The sequence below is a fragment of the Dipodomys spectabilis genome, unplaced genomic scaffold (genome assembly GCF_019054845.1).
Source record: "Dipodomys spectabilis isolate Male_0828 unplaced genomic scaffold, ASM1905484v1 ptg000174l, whole genome shotgun sequence".
In the NCBI taxonomy this organism is placed as follows: domain Eukaryota; kingdom Metazoa; phylum Chordata; class Mammalia; order Rodentia; family Heteromyidae; genus Dipodomys; species Dipodomys spectabilis.
The window spans coordinates 6,067,125-6,086,569 of NW_024870851.1; the positions used below are offsets into that span (position 1 = coordinate 6,067,125).

At 41.8% G+C, this 19,445-nt stretch overlaps 1 protein-coding gene across 2 annotated transcripts in view; it reads right to left on the reverse strand.

Moving 5' to 3' along the window:
* The window catches only part of Bbs5 (Bardet-Biedl syndrome 5), a 42,598-nt gene extending 29,607 nt beyond the window's left edge, over positions 1-12,991 (reverse strand). For both annotated transcript variants that reach the window (XM_042694206.1, XM_042694207.1), the window contains exons 1-6: positions 12,865-12,991; positions 12,071-12,153; positions 8,444-8,509; positions 5,748-5,797; positions 5,512-5,639; positions 4,299-4,434 (exon numbers count right to left, since the gene is read on the reverse strand). In XM_042694206.1, coding sequence (XP_042550140.1) covers positions 4,299-4,434; positions 5,512-5,639; positions 5,748-5,797; positions 8,444-8,509; positions 12,071-12,153; positions 12,865-12,923 — 522 coding nt within the window. In that variant the 5' untranslated portion in view covers positions 12,924-12,991. The remainder of the gene's footprint in view (positions 1-4,298; positions 4,435-5,511; positions 5,640-5,747; positions 5,798-8,443; positions 8,510-12,070; positions 12,154-12,864) is intronic.
* Between the last annotated feature and the right edge of the window lie 6,454 nt (positions 12,992-19,445).

Sequence of the window (19,445 nt, forward strand, 5' to 3'; positions counted from 1 at the left end):
CTATTTATATACTAGTTTATCCACAGCCTGGGAATATATGAAACTAGGTTGTTCAACATCCTAGTTCCCCCAAGAGTGAGAAATGTTTAAATGTAAGGGGGTTTGTAACAGATACTTAAGTGCTTTTGGTAGAAAGCAGCAACTGTTCACTGACCTGCAGACTTTCTGTCTCCACACTGTCATTTCAGTCACCTTAGATTGCTGGAATAACAGGACTGACAGGTAAACTTCTTGTGATAGGAGGCAAAGTGAATCTATCCCACCCTAGAGCACAAACAGCTTTCCTATCCTGACAAGGCTACACCTAATCAATTAGGAGAAAACGGTCATCCAATGCATACCTTTGACCATACCTCCTGCTCCCTGCTCCTAATATTATTACTTGTATTAATTTTTTTACATATTTGCTCAACTTCTTACTTCCAGGCTAGAGTATCATCACCCTCAGACAGTACAAACATCTTCCCACAGCATCTTTCACCTTGGGTAACATATGGCACGTTGTTTTGTGACTACTATAGTTTGGCTGGTTTGACAGAGAAAGGCTGCATTCTCAGCAATGTTTGCCTGATCCAATCAACTTTCCTGTGTCCTGACAGACAGGACTCTAGAACCTGAGAACTCACATCATCTTCTGTCAGCTGAGATCAGCTAGACTGACTTCACCATCTGTATGTCTGAAAAAGTTCAGGATACTGAACTCTTCCAAGGGAATGTTATCATAGGTATATAGGTAGGCATAAGCAGGAAAAGGAAAACCCCAAGGCGAAAACAGCCCTATAGGTGTTTTTTTTTTTTTTTTCCAGTGATGGGGCTTGAACTCAAGGCTTGAGCACTGAGCTTTTTTGCTCAAGGCAAGCACTCTACCTTGAGCCACAGCACCACTTCCGGCTTTTTCTGTGTATGTGGTACTGAGGAATCGAACCTAGCGCTTCATGCATGTTAGGCATGCATTCTACCATTAAGCCACCTTCCCAGCCCGGCCCTATAGTTTTAAGATAATGGTCCTGTATTCTTATGGAGCCCAGTCCCTATTTCAAGGTTAAACTGGAAAAGACAAAGAGAATCAGTGGGAAGGCAGAGAAGTGCAAATGCATATGCACAGGCCTTCCCATACCTGGGTAACTTGCGTTCAGTGGCTAAACCATTTGGGAAAGGCCACAGGACAAGGCTCTGATTTCTCTACACCTAGTAAATCCCATCCTCACTCTACTGAGAAACTCCAAGCTGCCCCACACTGTCCCTGTTAAAGTGGTTGGTCTTTCTCTAAACTGCCCTTGGCTTTGGTAATAAATTATTATTTTATCAAAAAAGCAAGCAGGACTTAGAGAACAGGGTAAAGTGCTTACCTAGCAAGCACAAGGACCTGAGTGCAAACCTTAGTAATACCAGAAAAAGATGACCTATTCCTCAATTATAAACAGAAGCATGTACAGTGCATATATATTTTCCTTTCATCATGTAAATAAATACTATACAAAAAGGTTAGCTATTGTTCTCTGTCCATGTCCAGCTTATCAACGCTAAGTCTACATTTGTAAGTAATAATTCTTTAGGTCATTGTTTCCTCTCATTTAGCTAACACAATTGTAAAACTCCCAAATATTTCTCAAAATATATAAGGTCATATTTCATTATTTTTTAAATTTAAATTGATAATAGCATCCTATTTCTTTCTTTTTTGGTAGTACTTGGGTTGAACTAAGGGCCTCAAGTTTGCTAAGGCAGGTGCTCTATCAGTTGAGCTGTGTGTGCGCTCTAGCACCTTTTGCATTGGTTATCTTCTAGGAAGGGTCCTGCTTTATGCCTGCGCTTCAACCTCATACTGTGTCACTGGGAATAACAGGCATGTACCACTGTGTCCAGCCATGATGCTTCCCCCATAGCTGGGATAACAGGCACATGGCAGCTTGTCCAGCCACTGGCTGAGATGGGAGTCTCAGGACTCTTGGACCTGGTTTTGAATATTGATCCCCAGACCTCTGCCCCCCAAGTAGCTAAGATTATAAGCTTGTACCACCATACCTGGTAACATCCTTGTTTTTAATATATTATACATGTAATATATATCCTTAATATATATTATATCCTTAACATATAAATATATATCTTGGGCTGGGAAGATGGCTCAGTGGTAGAGCGCTTACCTTGCATGCCTGAGGCCCTGAGTTCGACTCCTCAGCACCACATAAGCAAAAAGAAAAAAGTCGGAAGTGGCGCTGTGGCTCAAGTGGTAGAGTGCTAGCCTTGAGCTGAACAGCTGAGGGACAGTGCCCAGGCCCACAGTTCAGGCCCCAGACCAGACCCCCCCCCCCAAAAAAAATATATCTTATATACATTATACATAAAATATAGTAGCTGGGCACCGGTGGCTCACGCCTATAATCCTAGCTACTTAGGAGGCTGAGATCTGAGGATCAAGGTTCAAAGCCAGCCCAGGCAAGAAAGTCTGTGAGACTCTTATCTCCAATTAACTACCAGAAAACTGGAAGCGGTGCTGTGGCTCAAGTGGTAGAGTGGTAGCCTTGAGCTAAAGAGCTGAGGAACAGCGTCCAGGCCCAGAGTTCAAGACCTAGGACCAATAAACAACCCCCCCCACAAAAACCACAAAAAACCATAAAATATATACTATATTATATGTAGTATATATATATATCTTATGTATTATGTCCTTAATATGTTATATGTAACATATTATATATTCATATATATCCTTTTATTAAAAGGATAAATGTAGGGCTTGGAAGATGGCTCAGTGGTAGAGTGCTTGCCTTGCATGCCTGAGGCCCTGGGTTCGATTCCTCAGCACCACATAAGCAAAAAGAAAAAAGACGGAGGTGGCGCCGTGGCTCAAGTGGTAGAGCGCTAGCCTTGAGCTGAAGAGCTGAGGGACAGCACCCAGGCCCAGAGTTCAAGCCCCACGACCGGACCCAAAAAAAAAAAGGATAAATATAAAGGATCTATATCTATATCTCATTTGAAAATCATGATATTCCCATCTTAACAAGCCAGTTGAGGTTGACACACATCTGTAATCTGTAATCCCAGCTATGCAGGAGGCATTTGGCAGAAGTGGTCTGTAGCTGGGCCTAGGCAAAAGCTCAAGACCCTATCTGAAAAGTAAAGCAAAAAGTGGTAGAGCACCTACCTAGCAAGCACAAAATCCTGACCACAAACCCAAGGACTACTAAGAAAACCAAGTTCTATATTCCAAAATACCAAAGGTTTTCCATAGAGGGTTAGCAGTCTCATCTAGGTCATAACACACACAAAGCCTAAAAGCTATTCCTAGTAAGAGAGAAATTTTTCTAATTATTCACATGTTCCAACTGATCATAATTTAAAGAGAAAATGAAAAACTATAATGGTAGACTTAAGAGTCACCAAATGAGCTGGCCATAGCAGACTATGCCTGCAATTCCAGCACTGGGAAGCTGAGGCAGGACAATTCTGAGTTCAAGGCCACCCTGGAACATAGCAAGATCTTGTCTGAAAAAATAGTAGGGCTGGGAAGGTGGCTCAGTGGTAGAGTGCTTGCCTTGGATGCATGAGGCCCTGGGTTCGATTCCTCAGCACCACATAAGTGAAAAGAAAAAGCCAGAAGTGGCGCTTTGGCTCAAGTGGTAGGACGCTAGCTTTGAGCTGAAGAGCTGAGGGACAGCGCCCAGGCCTAGAGTTCAGGTCCCACAACCGGACCCCCCCCCAAAAAAAAAAGTCAGTAAATAATATGACTAGTTCTCTAAAGACCAGATTAAATCTGAGCATGGTGGTATGGTGGTATGGTGGTACATGACTATAATCCCAGCATTTGGGGGACAGAGGCAGTATGATTTCAAGTGTGAGGCCTGGTTCAATTACATAGTGAGATTCTAAAAAACCTAGGGGTTAGAAGACGACGAAATAAAATTAGAAGGCTCTGTGACTGTTCACTCTCTGGTTCTTCCACCACTAATGTTGAGTTACCAAGAAGTTGAGGGCTGTGTAGTATAAGGGGAACTAAGGATTTGGGACAAACTATGCATGTGAGACTACATGAACACTTGCAGGCTCGAGTTTCTCAAGTATGAAAGTGAAGGAGAGTGAACTAGATGATCTCAAAGGTCCATTTGTAGCTCTCAATTCTATACAGAATTGAGGTTGCTGAAAAGAACATAAAAACCAGAATATTACCTAATATCAAGAGCTATAACACTAATTTATCCAGAGCTATAATTCTCACTGTAAGAACTTAATAATGGTAGAAAAAAATGACTGCCAAAACACCATTTCCAAAAGTTCATTAGTTTTTTGCACAATACCTGATCACTGGATAAATTCCATACACCATTGATTTTATCATAAACATGCTCCTGTGGTAACAACTTTAGTTGCTTGTTTTGAATTAATGCACTTCTCAATTTGAAATCACGATACATCTTAGAAGTTTCATATGCCCTATAAAAAAACAAACAAAAGACTAATCCAAACTGAGAATGTGGTTTTCTTAGGTTATGTTTACTTATCTACTAATGTGTATGTGTGTGTGTATAAAGTTAGATACATTTCATAATTATTATGGCAAATTAAAAAAAAATTTCAACTGGCTATGGTAGTGCACATCTATAACCCTAGAGCCTGAGGGGAAACATATAAGGCAGAAAATGATATAATTATTATTTTGGGGGCTTGGCGCTGTCCCTGAGCTCTTTTGCTTAAAACTAGTACTCTATCACTTTCAGCCACAGCACCACTTCCAGAAAATGATATATTTATGAAATTCAAATTAAAACAATTACATTTTTTTGTAATCTTAGCCTAGATTTCTCTCTCTCTCCTTCTTTCTTATACTTTTTTTTATCTGGTTGTGGGGCCTGAACTCTGGGCCTGGGCGCTGTCCCTCAGCTTTTCAGCTCAAGGCTAGCGCTCTACCACTTGAGCCACAGCGCCACTTCCGGCTTTTTTCTTTTTCTTATATGGTGCTGGGGAATCGAACCCAGGGCCTCATGCGTTGCAAGGCAAGCGCTCTACCACTGAGCCACCTTCCCAGCCCCTCTCTCTCCTTCTTTCTTACCTCCCTTCCCTCCTCTTTTTCTTTCTTGGAAGTCTTGGTATTTAAACTCAAGGCCTCATGTATTACAAGACAAGTGCTTTACCAATCAAGCCATCTCCTATTCCTTTGCTGCTTTAGGTATTTTTCAGTTATGGTTTTCAACATTCTGATCCATGCCTCCTGAGTTAAGATAGGAGCTGCAAACTTTCCCTTGGCTGACCTCAAACCATGGGCCTCCTGATCTCTGTCTTTTGAGTGCTGGGATTATTGGTATGCACTAACATGTCTGGTGTCTTACATGTTCCATAAATTCCTTCAGAGAGCTTATTAAATGATAATGAAATGTGTTCTCCTAAATAGCTTCAAGATATCTGCTGTGAAGCTTTGGAAAAAGGTATCATCATAACTTCTAAACTTTGTCTTCTAAACTTTTATATTATACAACTTAAAAATATACAATAATCCACAAACTATTACTATACCTGCGTACTGCAATCACAGAAGTAAAAAGTCTAGGACTTCCAGGAACCAAATTTGTAAATATAAATTCAAAGCGAGTAGTGTTACATTTTGTTAGTATATAAAGAGCTTCAGTTTGGCCTCGTAATTTCTGTAAGGACAAATTTATTTAAAAGTTCAGATTTGAAGAATAATTTCTCACATAAAGTGCAAGCAAACAGTAAGTAACAAAACAAACACCAAGATTTCTCAGACTTACAGAGTTAGCAGTCCTTATTGTAATATTCAATATGCAGTTGTAACCGATAGCTAAAATTTAAAAAAGCAACAATGAATGTAAGTAACATGATCTAATAAGCTGAGAAAAATACTATTGTAAAAAATATATACGTCAGGTGCTGGTGGCTCAGGCCTGTAATCCTAAGCTATTCAGGGGGCTGAGATCTGAGGATTATGGTTCAAAGCCAGCTCAGGCAGGAAAGTTGGTGAGACTTTTATTTCTTATTAACCACCAGAAAAGCGGAAGTGGGTAAGTGGCAGAGTGCTCGCATTGAGCTGAAGAACTCAGGGACAGTGCCCATGCTCAGAGTTCACAGTGCCCATGCTCAGATTTCAAGCCCCTTGACCGACCCACCCCCCCCAAATACAGAACTTTTAAATAGCTTTTTTTAAATAGAATTTTTAAATAGCTTTAAAAATTAGACATACACAAAAAAACAACTTCAGCTGGGCAATAGTAGCTCACACCCATAATCCTAGCTACTTAAGGGGCTGAAATCTGAGAACTGAGGTTCAAGGCTAGTCTCCTCAAATAAATTCAAGAGACTTTTATTTCTAATTAAACAGTAAAAAGCTGGAAATGGAGGTATGGATCAAATGCTAGAGTACCAGCCTTGAGCAAAACAGCCAAGCAAAAGCACAAAGTGTTGAGTTTAAGACCCAGGATTGGCACAAAAAGAAAGAAAGAAAGGAAGAAAGAAAGGAAGGAAGGAAGGAAGGAAGGAAGGAAGGAAAGGAAGGAAGGAAGGAAGGAAGGAAGGAAGGAAGGAAGGAAGGAAAGGAAGGAAGGAAGGAAGGAAGGAAGGAAGGAAGGAAGGAAGGAAGGAAGGAAGGAAGGAAGGAAGAAAGAAAGAAAGAAAGAAAAAGAAAAAAAAAGAAATACTTTAACATTTTTGTGAATTACAAATTTAAATTAAACTAGTCAATTCTGCCTCTTTGGACCAACAAAAAAACTCATAAAATCAGAGAAAGGGTGTATGCATTTCTCAAACTCATATAGCACCCTTCAATGAAAGAAAAAGCCTAACTGGATCATCTAAAACAGTATTAAAAAGTAAGTGATACCAATTTACAATAATGAAGACTATTTTCACTAGGACTTTCTTTGGGTTTTCTTCTTCTATATCAAGCTGACAAAGATAAACAAAAACAAAAACAAGGGGTGTGGGGGGGGATGGGAGGGCAGGGATGGTAAGAGGAAACAAAGGAGGAGGCAACAATGCTTGATAAGAAGTGTACTCAAGGGCTGGGAAGGTGGCTCAGTGGTAGAACCCTTGCCTTGCATGCATGAGGCTCTGGGTTCGATTCCTCAGCACCACATAAGCAAAAAGAAAAAAGCTGGAAGTGGCGCTGTGCTCAAGTGGTAGAGCGCTAGCCTTGAGCTGAAGAGCTGAGGGACAGCGCCCAGGCCCAGAGTTCAGGCCCCACGACCGGACCCAAAAAAAAAAAAAAAAAGAAGTGTACTCAGTACCTTGCTCATATAATTGTAACCCCTCTGTTCGGTATTTTCACAATAAAAAAAATTATTAAGAGAAAAACAAAAACAAAGCCGGGTGCCAGTGGCTGACGCCTGTAATCCTAGCTACTGAGGAGGCTGAGATCTGAGGATCATGGTTCAAAGCCAGCCCAAGCAGAAAAGTCCGTGAGACTCTTATCTCCAATAAACCACTAGAAAACAGGAAGTGGTGTTGTGGCTCAAGCGGTAGAGCACTCGCCTTGAGCTGAAGAGCTGAGGGACAGTGCCCAAGCCCAGAGTTCAAGCCCCACGATGGACAAAAAAAAAAAAAAAAAATTCAATACAAAAGCACTAGTCTCATATATGTGTAAGAAACAGAAACAAAAAATAAGAACAGGACATTTCTTTTGTATTATGGTGCAATCTGTGGTTAGGTCAGACTTCAGATTTCTATATATTTCATAGTATAGCTTTGTGTATGTGTGCTTATGTGTGTCCTGGTCCTGGGGCTTGAATTCAGGGCCTGGGCCCTGTCCCTGAGCTTTTGTGCTTAGTGCTCTACCACTTGAACCACAGAGCCATTTCTGGTTGGTTTTTTTGTTTGTTTGTTTGGGTTTTGTTTTGTTTTTTTTGGTAGTTACTTGGAGATTAAGAGTCTCTTGGACTTTCTTTTTTTTTTTTTTTTTTGTCGGTCGTGGGGCTTGAACTCTGGGCCTGGGCACTGTCCCTCAGCTCTTCAGCTCAAGGTGAGTGCTCTACCACTTGAGCTACAGCGCCACTTCCGGTTTTCTGGTGGTTTTATTGGAGATAAGAGTCTCACAGTCTCTCCTGTCCCGGCTGGCTTTGAACCGCGATCCTCAGATCTCAGCCTCCTGAGTAGCTAGGATTACAGGCGTGAGCCACCAGCGCCCGGCTCTTGGACTTTCTTGACTGAGCCAGCTTTGAACCTAAATTCTCAGATTTGAGCCTTCTAAGAAGCTAGGATTACAAGTATAAGCCATACGCTGTGGCTCAAGTGGTAGAGCACTAGCCTTGAGCTGAAGAGCTGAGGGACAGTGCCCAGGCCCAGAGTTCAGGACCCACGACCGGACCCAAAAAAAAAAAGTACAAGCCATAATACCTAGCCATAGTATAGCTTTTTTAATATTAAAATCTGCCACCCACCTTCCTTGATGAAAGATTCTATTTTCCTTAGAGTTTTATCTAATGAGGATACTTACAAAGATTGACTCGAATTAATGCCAAAGAATGCCAGATAATTCTTAAATTTGTTACTAAGAGTCTACCTAAAAGCAAACAAATGATAAGAAATTGATTAGCTTAAGAAAGGACTCATATCTGCAGCACAAAATGAAGGGAATACAAAACTTGTTTTTTCTGTACATCTGTTCTAGGTACTAACAAGTGACAGCTATAGAAAGTATTCAGGTATTTGTAGCCAATAGCTTGGTTTGTTTTGTTAGAAGATGCCCTTAGTTCTTATATATGGACACATGGTATAATTATAAAAGCACTCACTAAAATAACATGTACACACTAGTCCCTGTCATATGAGTGCTGTCTTACAAGTCCTCATTTAAATTAACCATATACTTAGGTACACAATTTAGTTAACAGAAAAGGCTGAAATCTTTGCACTTTTCAGTATTAGCATCACTCTGATGCTCTCATACAAAAGTACAAAGTTAGATGTGCTTCATTTCTCAAAGTGTGTCCTGTAGAATAGTGGACCCTATACAGTCTGCTCTATAGTATAGATGATCAAAAGGGAGCAAAAGAGTAAATGGTAAATTATGTGTCTTAGAGATTTACAATATAGTTGCACATTACAATAATTTTAAGAGATCTTGAAATAACAAAACACACTGAACTTTTTAAATACATTTATCCAACAAATTATAACCATAGGTGTGTGTATGTGTGTGTGTGTGTGTGTGTGTGTGTGTGTGTGTGTGTGTGTGTGTACACCAGTCCTTGAGCTTGAAAACTCAGGGCCTGGGTACAGTCCCTGAGCTTCTATGCTCACAGCTTGTGCTTTACCACTTGAGCCATAGCTCCACTTCCCACAGGATTCTTGTGATGAGTAGTTTACCATAATCTTTCTTCCTTGAAAGCCTACTGGGTCAGAAGAACTTGGCAAAGAATGACGAAAGGGATGATACTGATCAAGATGCATTGTACTCATACACTGACATGTTGAATGGTAACCCCTTTGTACAACTACTTAAGATAGTAAAAAATAAAAATAAAGAATAAAATAAAGTAGGCTTATAGGAGTATCAGAGTGAGCTGGGATAGAAAAATGAGGTTCTGAAAAAATTAAAAGGAAATTAAAAGGAAGGCAATCTCAGAGGAAAATTTGGGAAATTAGATATTGTTTGGCAAATAATAAGTAACCCAATATGGATGGAGTGTATGTACGGTTCCTACATCATAGAGGACTATGCAGTGCATCTTTTAGAGGTTCAAGAAGAAAATATATGACACTCAAGGGAGGATAATGAAGATTATTTGCAGAAGGACTTATTACAAGTATGGATGGAATGTTAGAATTACAGGTGAGTCAGCAGACCTGCTACCTTTCCAAACTCAAAGCATAGAGCAGTTTACATAATCTGGAAGGAACAAGAGCCGTAGGGAACAGACTGATTGTAGAGAGGAAACATAGCCAGCCTCTCAGTCAGAGAGAACCCAGGAAGATTCTCAGGCCTCCCTTTGATCTTCTGCCATAGGTATTTTCTAAACAGAAGCCAGAGGCAAAGAACAATCTTTTGATGTAAGCAAAACAAGCCATCTTTCCAGGTCCAGGGGAAAGGAGTAGAGCAAGGTGCTGGACCTGGAAGGACAAAATTTTTTATTTTGAGATGGGATCTTGTTGTCTAGGCCAAATGAGCCCAAAGTAGCTGGTTCTATAGGTATGTACTATGGTGCCAAGCTTTATAGTTTAATGTTCTGCAACTCACTTTTATGACTTTTTATTCATAACTGGGTGCTGGTGGCTCACACCTGTAATTCTAGCTACTCAGGAGGTTGAGATATGATGATCAATCATGAGATTCATTTCCAATTAACTAGCAAAAAGCTAGAAGTGGAGATATGGCTTAAGTGGTAGAGCACCATCCTTGAGTGGAAAGCAAAGTGAGAACTCAAGGCTCTAAGATCAAATCCTAGTACTGACACACAAACATACATGCAAATTGTGGATAAATTGGTTTATCATTTTCTTAAGACAATATTTTGTCTGTGCAACTAGGCTATGAACCGAGGTTATCCACTAATGTTTAATGTTTTTCTATTAGAGTATCCCTAGAAAACTGCCAACCAAATCTTTTTTTTTTCTCTTGATGTATCTTCGATGAAGTCTCTTTGATTCCTCTGCTGCCTTTTTTTCTCTGAAAGGACCCCCTCTCTTCCTATAGCTTCAAATCCAGTGTTTCAGGCCTAGATTTTTCCCTCTGACGTTCCAAACACTTGCTGTCCCTGTTCTTCTAATCTTCATAACACTAATCTTCCAAACACTGACCTTGTTTCATTCTCACACGGTTTCAGTGCACAAAGCTAATCTGATCATTTCAGGGCAGGGTACTGGAGCTGAAAATGGATTAAACATGCTAATCTTCTAGTGTACTTATAGTTCTAAAATAGGGGCTCCGGACCCAACAGTGCCTTAACTTAGTTGTTAAACTGCTAGGAAAGGAAAGTAGATAGATGTTTGGAAAGCAAGATTCTTCTTTTCTTTTCTACCTCCTTTTAACCCAGAAAATGTGGATACTTCTGTAGTTTCATTTAAACAGAGGTTTCTGAGTGCACACATGCCCATACATATCCAAATATATTTTGTTTTGTTTTCACTAAAAGTAGGGTTTCACGCACTGTGATGCAGTTTTTTGGCTGGGGAGTATTTCCCTTCATCCCTCCTCCAAAGTATTCCGCACTTATTATTTGATAAGTCAAAAATGATCTATTGCCCACAGTCTTTGTCTGTACTGGAAAATGGTCTGTATGTAAGTATTCTTGCCAATCTGTATAAGAACAACAAAATTTTTTCTTGATTTCTTCAAGTCAATTCAAATTTCAGCAAGATTAGCTATTGTGACAGTGGAATTGTTGTTCCACCCTCAAAGGCACAAACCAAGACTATGTTTGCTGTCCAAACTCCAAAATTTACCCTCACCTTGGCCTGAATGATGCCAGAAAACACTTCAGAAATGATCTAAGCATTCATTTAAGGATAGGCTCTAGCCCTGACAGGATCTACCCAGAGCTGGTAGTGACAGCAGGTTCTTTTGCTGCTCATTTTCTTCCTCTTCCTCTTCCTTCTCCTCCTCTTCCCTCTTCATCCTCCTGTGAGCTCAGGACTAGCACTCTGCCACTTGAGTCACAGCTCTACTTCTGGCTTTTTGGTAGTTAATTGGAGATAAGGGTTCCACCAACTTTCCTGTTGCACTGACTTCAAACTGCCATGCTCAGATTCCAGCCCCCTGAGTAGTGAGGATTACACGCATAAGCAACTGGCCTCTGCCTCCCAAATCCTTTTCTGGGGTGTTAGATCAGAGGTATCCCATGACACTTGCAAAACAGGGCTCCTCCTGGAGTTTTAACAGTTTCACTGGATAAAGGTTTTGATGTCAAAGCAGGACTTAGTGATGGGCTGAAGTTGAGGAAGATCCTGTTCTCTGGCTGTAAGCTTAAAGGCTACTCTCTCTTTTACTCAATTCTAAGAAAATCTTGTGGGTTTAAATTTTCTGTGATTACAATTACATCTGCATATGATGCGATTGCATATATTTTCCAGCTAATAAGAATCTACATGTGTAAATATAAAATTCATTTTAAAATATGCTTACCTCTATCCCCGTTATTTCCTTTGGTATCTTCAATAGAATCTAAACAATCAATGAGGACTTCTCCAGGTCTTGTTTTCATTTGTCTAAAACAAGTACAAAAGTGTTCATGTTATAACTGAACTCCATCTGCTTAGGATCTACTTAGGGATGAGAAGAGACCTATGCATACAAATAGCTCACAGTATAAATTATACAGTAACGAGTGCTCAGGCATTTGCAAAAAGTGAATCAAGAACTCCGAGGTTGTTGGGAGGCATGGTTCAAATGGTAGGGGGCCTATCTCACAAGCTCATGCCCCGGGCTGCACACACACACACACACACACACACACACACACACACACAAGCCCCCCCCCAAAAAAAAAACGGAGATCCCAGCCCCAGTTCACTTGGTTGTCAAATGGTAGGGGGCCTATCTCACAAGCTCATGCTAAACACACACACACACACACACACACACACACACACACACACACACACACACACACACACACACACACACACACACACACACACACACACACACCCAAACACACACAGACAGACACACACACACACAGAGCCCCAGTTCACTCGGTTGTCAGAACGTTCCAGCGCCGGGTGGTCCACCATCCTGAAGGCTCCTCAGGGTGGGCCAGGGCCGGGGATGGCGGGACGGAGCTGGGGCCCGGCCGCGAACCCGCGGAGGCCCGGCCGGCCCGCGCCCCGCGCCGCCCACAGCCCGTGTCAACCTCTCCCCCCGCGCCAGCATGCCCGCCACCGGCCCCGGGCCCCGGGGGAAGCTCGGAGACTCACTGCGAGTATAAGTCGAAGCGGACCTCGCGGTCCTCCCAGAGCACGTCCAGCAACGACATGACGGCCCGGGCCCCGCGGCCTCCACGGCGGAGGAGGCCTTGAGCGTCTCCCTGACTCCACGGCAACAGGCTCCCTACACGACGTCTACGGCGGGCGACCAGACCCAAACTTCCTGCGGGGAGCGCGCACGCGTTCTCCTACGTTAGCGAGTCGTTAAATGGATTTGTGGCTGGAGGTGCGGGCTGCCTCTTGGCCTCCAAACTGACCTCCTCTAGCCATTCCACCCCTCCCGCTGTTCTTCTACCACCTCAGGAAACTTAGACTTAAAGCTCTATTTAAAGAACAACAACAACAAAAGAAACCAAACTAAAAACAAAACAAAACAGCCCAGCTGGCACCATTGGCTCCTGCCTGGAATCATAGGTACTCAGAGATCTGGCTGAGATCTGAGGTTAGAAGCCAGCCAGGGCAGGAAAGTCTGTGAGACTCTTATCTCCAATAAACTATCAGAAAAAGCCAAAGTGGAGTTGTGGCTCTAGCGCTAGAGCACTAGTCTGAAGCAAAAGAAGCTCACAGACAGCGTCCAGGCCTAGAGTTCATGCCCCAGGACCAGCAGAAAACAACACACAAACACACACAAAAACAACATCCTGGAGCCTGGGGTTACATGCCTGTAGGCTTAGCTAGTTAGGAGGCTGTGATCTGAGGATTGTGCTTCGAAGCCAACTCTCTCTTGAAAGTTCTAACCAGCAAAAAGCTGGAAGTGGAGCTGTGGCCCAAGTGGTAGAATGCCAGCCTTAAACACAAAAAGTCAGGGCCAGCGCCCAGGCCCTGAGTTCGAGCCCCAGAATCAGCCCAGAACAACAAAACAAAACAGATCCTGCTTGATCCGCTAATCTGGCTCTGGACCTTGGGCAGTCTCTCTTCCCCAGGCCCTTCTCCTTCTGGCTGGACTCCAGCCAGATACCCTTGAGCCTTTGCAGGACTGGCTTCCCTGTGTGGGTTGCAGTGTTCCCAGATTCTGCATGGCCGATCCTTTGTCAATGAGGTCTCAGTCCACCTGTCAGCACTGAGCAAACTAAACTAGGCACAGACATTTGGTGTATCTAGTGAACAATATCATGCACACAGTAGGCACCCAATAAACATGTTCACTTACTATGAATCAAGGCGCCTTCCTTTCTTTCATTCATTACAATTCTTTAAATCAAGGGCTCAGACAGTGGTCTGTGGGTCCCTGTGTTCTTCAGTGGATGGAATGCTCAGTGGTTTCCACTGTTTCCAAAGACTACAAGATGCATCATTGAATGTGGAAGTGAATATAAAATTCTGGCTTTTTCATTTTGTTTTATTTTCTTTTTCCAGTACTGGGGCTGGAACTCAGGGCCTGGAGGCTGCCTCTCAGCTCTTTTTATCTCAAGGATGGCACTCTACCACTTGAGCCACCACACCACTTCCAGACTTTTCTGTTTATGTAGTACTGAGGAATGGAACCCAGGGCCTCATGCATTCAATGCAAGCACTCTACCACTGAGCCACCTTCCCAGCTCCAATTCTTTTTTTTTTTTTGTCAGTCCTGGGGCTTGAACTCTGGGCCTGGGTGTTGCCCTTCAGCTCTTCAGCTCAAGGTTAGTGCTCTACCACTTGAGCCACACCACCACTTCTGTTTTTTTGGTGGTTAATTGGAGATAAGAGTCTTATAGCCTTTCCTGCCCCAGCTGGCTTTGAACTGTGATCCTCAGATCTCAGCCTCCTGAGTAGCTAAGACGTGAGCCACTGGCACTGGGCTTATGACAAATCTTTAAACCAGGGACTCACTGAGAGTGAGGATCCCTGTGTGTATTCAGTGGATGGAATGTTCAGTGGTTTCCACTGTTTCCAAAGACTTACATGATGCATTATTGAATGTGGAAGTGAATATAAAAATCTGGCTTTTTTTTTTTTTGAGCCACAGCTCTACTTCAGCTTTTTTGTGGTTAATTGCAGAAAATAAAATGTTTTATAAATGTTCTTCATAATTATTCTCATCCTGAATATTCTTTATAATTATCCTTATCTTTGTCATTATCAAGGCAGATTACTCCAGCATTCCAGCCTTCCATCTCCCTATTTTACCAACGGCCAAGTACCCAACTAGGAACTCAGAGAATGTACTTTTCTTTTTGTTTTTCTCTGCCTGGATCCTCCCCATCTAAAACTCTCAGCCTCTCAGGTTATATGCCTAGATTTATATTTATACTGTTGTAATCCAATCAGGAAGAAAACAAAGGATGCCAGAATTAATAAACCAAATTATAGACCTCTTTATTGCAAATATTAGTGGCAAAGACTGAGATATAGGCTTCCCAAATCATGCAGCCCTGAGACAGGTCAGAGACAGTCTTTTCAAGGGGAATGAACACACCTTTTTGATAAGCAAGTAAGGTATTTTGTTTTGTGAAGCACATACAGAAGCATTATTAGTCAATTTAGACTTATTTCCCAGAATACTGGAATGGAACAATTTTGGGGGTTTTCATAAAACCTCGCTGAGCAAACAACTTGCAGTTTTTCCACAGAATCCACTGAACAACAGCTCTGGGGGTCAGGTGCTTTTTTTCCTTTGGGGGACAAAATGGCGTTACTTCCGCCAGGCTTCAGGCTTAAGGGCATAACCTACTTCAATAGTACTAACCTAGCCTCCATTAGGAAAATGGGCAGGCTTTAAGTTCAATTTCACTTATAAAATGAAAGTATTTCTATAGTGGCCAACCTACCAAAACTAAGTACAGTCATTTATATATTCTGCACAGACGGTGGTGTTAATTTCAGGCAGGTTACAGCACTGCTCCAATGTATCCTCTATCGAAAACAAAAAACAGGAAGTGGAGCTGTGGCTCAAGCGGTAGAGCACTCGCCTTGAGCTGAAGAGCTCAGGGACAGCACCCAAACCCAGAGTTCAAGCCCCATGACCAACCAAAAAAAAAGAAAACAAAAAACAAGGAGCTAGGTGCTGGTGGCTCATGCCTATATTCCTAACTACTTAGGAGGCTAAGATCTGAGGATTGTATTTTGAAATCATTCCAGGTGAAGTCCTAATTAACCAGCAAAAATCTTAAAGTGGGGTTGTGCCTCAAATGGTAGAAAAAGCCAAATGAGAGCTCAAACCTGAGTTCAAACTTCAATACATAGTAAAAGCAAGGAAAATATCTGGAATTATGTATATCTTATTACTAATCATTTTGCAAAACATTTTTCTATCCTTAGGTTTCAATTTCAACAAATCAGTCTTTTCTTTCTTTCTTTTTTTATTTTTCTTTTTCCAGTCCCGGGGCCTTGGCACTGTCTCTGAGCTTCTTTTGCTCAAGGCTAGCACTTGAACTATAGCACCACTTCTAGCTTTTTCTGTTTATGTGGTGCTGAGGGATTGAACCTAGGCCTTCATGCATGCCAGGAAAGCACTCTACCACTCTACCACTAAGCCACATTCCCAGCCTTCAATCAGTTAATAAGTAAAAATGCATCTGTGTGTGTGTGTGTGTGTGTGTGTGTGTTTGTGCGCGCACACATGCCAGTCCTGGGGCTTGAACTTAGGTCCTAGGTGCAATCTCTGAAATCTTTTGCTCAAGGTTAGCACTCTCAGCCTCTTGAGTAGTTAGGATTATAGGTGTGAGCCACTGGAATCCAGCATAAAATGCTTCTTTTTTGTCACTCCTTCCTTTGTTTTCCTTCATCTTTTTTGTCACCTCTTCCTTTGTTCTCCTCCATCTCTCCTCCATTTCTCTCCATCTCCTCTTTCTCCTCCCCCATCCATACCTTCAAGTTATGTGGTTCCATTTTTACATATGGACATTGACTATGAGTGTTATTAGCTCATCTTTCCTCTTTCATCTGTCTGCCATCCTTTTTCCAACCCCTCCCCTGGCTAAACTACAATAATTTTAACTTGTATCTCCAGAAAAGATTTATTATGGTCCCTGTTATATTAATAGAGTGATATTAACACTACATAGCAACACATTTAGAAGATTATTATTTTGTCTTGCAATAAGATTTGTACACTCCATTTGAGCTTTAATGTTCAATGGACTGATAAAAATGCAGCTCCTTACAGTATAAAACATAAGCATTATGAATGGAATGCATTACTGTTCTTTCATGCAACTAGAAAAAAACAAACTATCTGATGATGTTAGAACTGTTTCCAGTACATTAACCATCAGGTTAAGTTTTAAATATTAGGAATGTTGAAGAAAGAATAAAAATGTCTATTTCTTGGGATTTCTGCTGGTTATAACAAAGCTTAAGCAAATCCCTTTTGTAAGCTGTAATATGATCTGTATTCACAAAAGCCTGAAATTTGAAAACTGCTTTTTAGAAAGCTGTTAAACTTTTAAGACAGCTGGACACTGGTAGCTCACTCCTATAATCCTTTCTATTTGAGGATCTCTGTTAGAAGCAAGCCAAGGAAGACAAATTTGAGACACTTTATTTCCTTAACCACCACAAAGTTGGGGGTGGAGCTGTAGTTCAAGTGGTAGAACACCAACCTTGAGTAAAAAAGGCAAGTGAGAGAATGTGAGGTCTGAGTTCAAGCCTCTATACTGGCACTCACACACACACACACACAAATATACACACACACACACTCACAAGTTAACTTTAGAACACTCACATTGTGACTAGCAGGAGAGAGCCAAGTAGCCTTGAGGGGGGCTGAAGTAGGTAAGGCAATCTCAACAACATGGCAGGAGGTCCTTTGAATGGCGTGTACAGTAGACTTTGATTTGAAAGTTTCTGGAGGATTATGATGTCAACCCTATTCATCTCAAGAAATTTTAAGTTGGACCAGCAGCATGGCTCAAGCAGTAAAGCACCTGTCTAGCAAGTTCAAGGCCCTCAGTACAACTAAAAAAAAAAAAAAAAAATTCAGCTGGGCGCCAGTGGCTCACACCTGTAATCCTAGCTACTCAGGAGGCTGAGATCTGAGGATCGTGGTTCAAAACCAGCTGGGACAGGAAAGTCTGTGAGACTCTTATCTCCAATAAACACCAGAAAACCAGAAGTGGCACTGTGGCTGAAGTAGTAGAGTGCATTTCCTTGAGCTGAAGAGCACAGGGATAGTGTCCAGGCACAGAGTTTAAGCCCCATGACTGACCAAAAAAATAAATAAATAAAATAAATGAATGAATAAATAAATTCAATTGTCAACACAGAGGCCTTGCATGGAGTCTTTTGCCACATAAAATCATAAAGTGGAGTAAATTTCCATGGTTCAGGACAGGAACAAAGTAAGGGTCTATGAAGACAGAGTAATCTATAATTCTGAACGAATTCTTTTTGTATGTGTGTGTATTGGTAACAAAGCTTGAAATCGCAAACTTGTGCTGTTGCTCAGCTTGCTTGCACCACTTAAGCTATACCTCTAGTCTAGCACCTTATTAGTTAATTGGAGATTATGCTCTCACTGATTTTTCTGCCTGGGCTGGCTTTGAACTGTGGTCTTCTAGGTCTCAGCTTCTGGAATGGCTAGGGTTATAGGCATGGCCATTAGTACCTAGTAAATTGATCTGTTCTACTTTTTTCTTTATAAAATTTGTGTGTATGTGTATGAACTTGAATTTGTACTCAGGACCTTCCAGTTATTATGCAGGCATTCTACCACATGAGCCTCACCTCCAGCCCATACCTCATTCTTTTCCTTTTCTTTTCGTTCCTTCCTTCGTTCCTTCCTTACTTTCTCTTTCTTTCTTTCTTTCTCTTTCTTTCTTTCTTTCTTTCTTTCTTTCTTTCTTTCTTTCTTTCTTTCTTTCTTTCTTTCTTTCTTTCTTTCTTTCTTTCTTTCTTTCTTTCTTTCTTTCTTTCCCTTCCTTCCTTCCTTCTTTTCTTTCTTTTTCTTTCCTTTTTTTGTTGGTCATGGGGTTTGATAAGAGTTTCACAGGGGGGCTGGGAAGGTGGCTCAGTGGTAGAGTGCTTGCCTTGCATGCCTGAGGCCTTGTGTTCGATTCCTCAGCACCACATAAGCAAAAAGAAAACAGCCGGAAGTGGCGCTGTGGCTCAAGTGGTAGAGCGCTAGCCTTGAGCTGAAGAGCTGAGGGACAGCGCCCAGGCCCAGAGTTCAGGCCCCACGACTGGACCACCCCCCCAAAAAAAAAGTTTCACAGGAAGTGGTGCTATGGCTCAAAATGGCAGAGTTCTGGCCTTGAGTGAAAAGCTCAGAGACAGCACCCAGGCCTGGAGTTCAAGCCCTACAACCGACCAAACAACAATAACAACAAAAACCCTGAAACTTTTGCCAGGAGCCAGTGGCTCATACCTGTAATCCTAGCTACTCAGGAGGCCAAGCTCTGAGGATAGCGGTTGGGAGATAGCTGGAGCAGGAAAGTCAGTGAGACTCTTATACTCTTATCTCCAATAAACCACCAGAAAAACCAGAGTGATGGTATAGTTCAAGTGGTAGAGTACTAGCCTTGAGCACAAAGAGGCTCAAGGACAGCGCCCAGCCTCTGAGTTCAAGCCGATAACTGACAAAAAATAAAAAGACAAAAAAGAAAAAAAAGATCTCACGGTGACCTCTGCCTGGGCTGGCTTTGAACCATGAT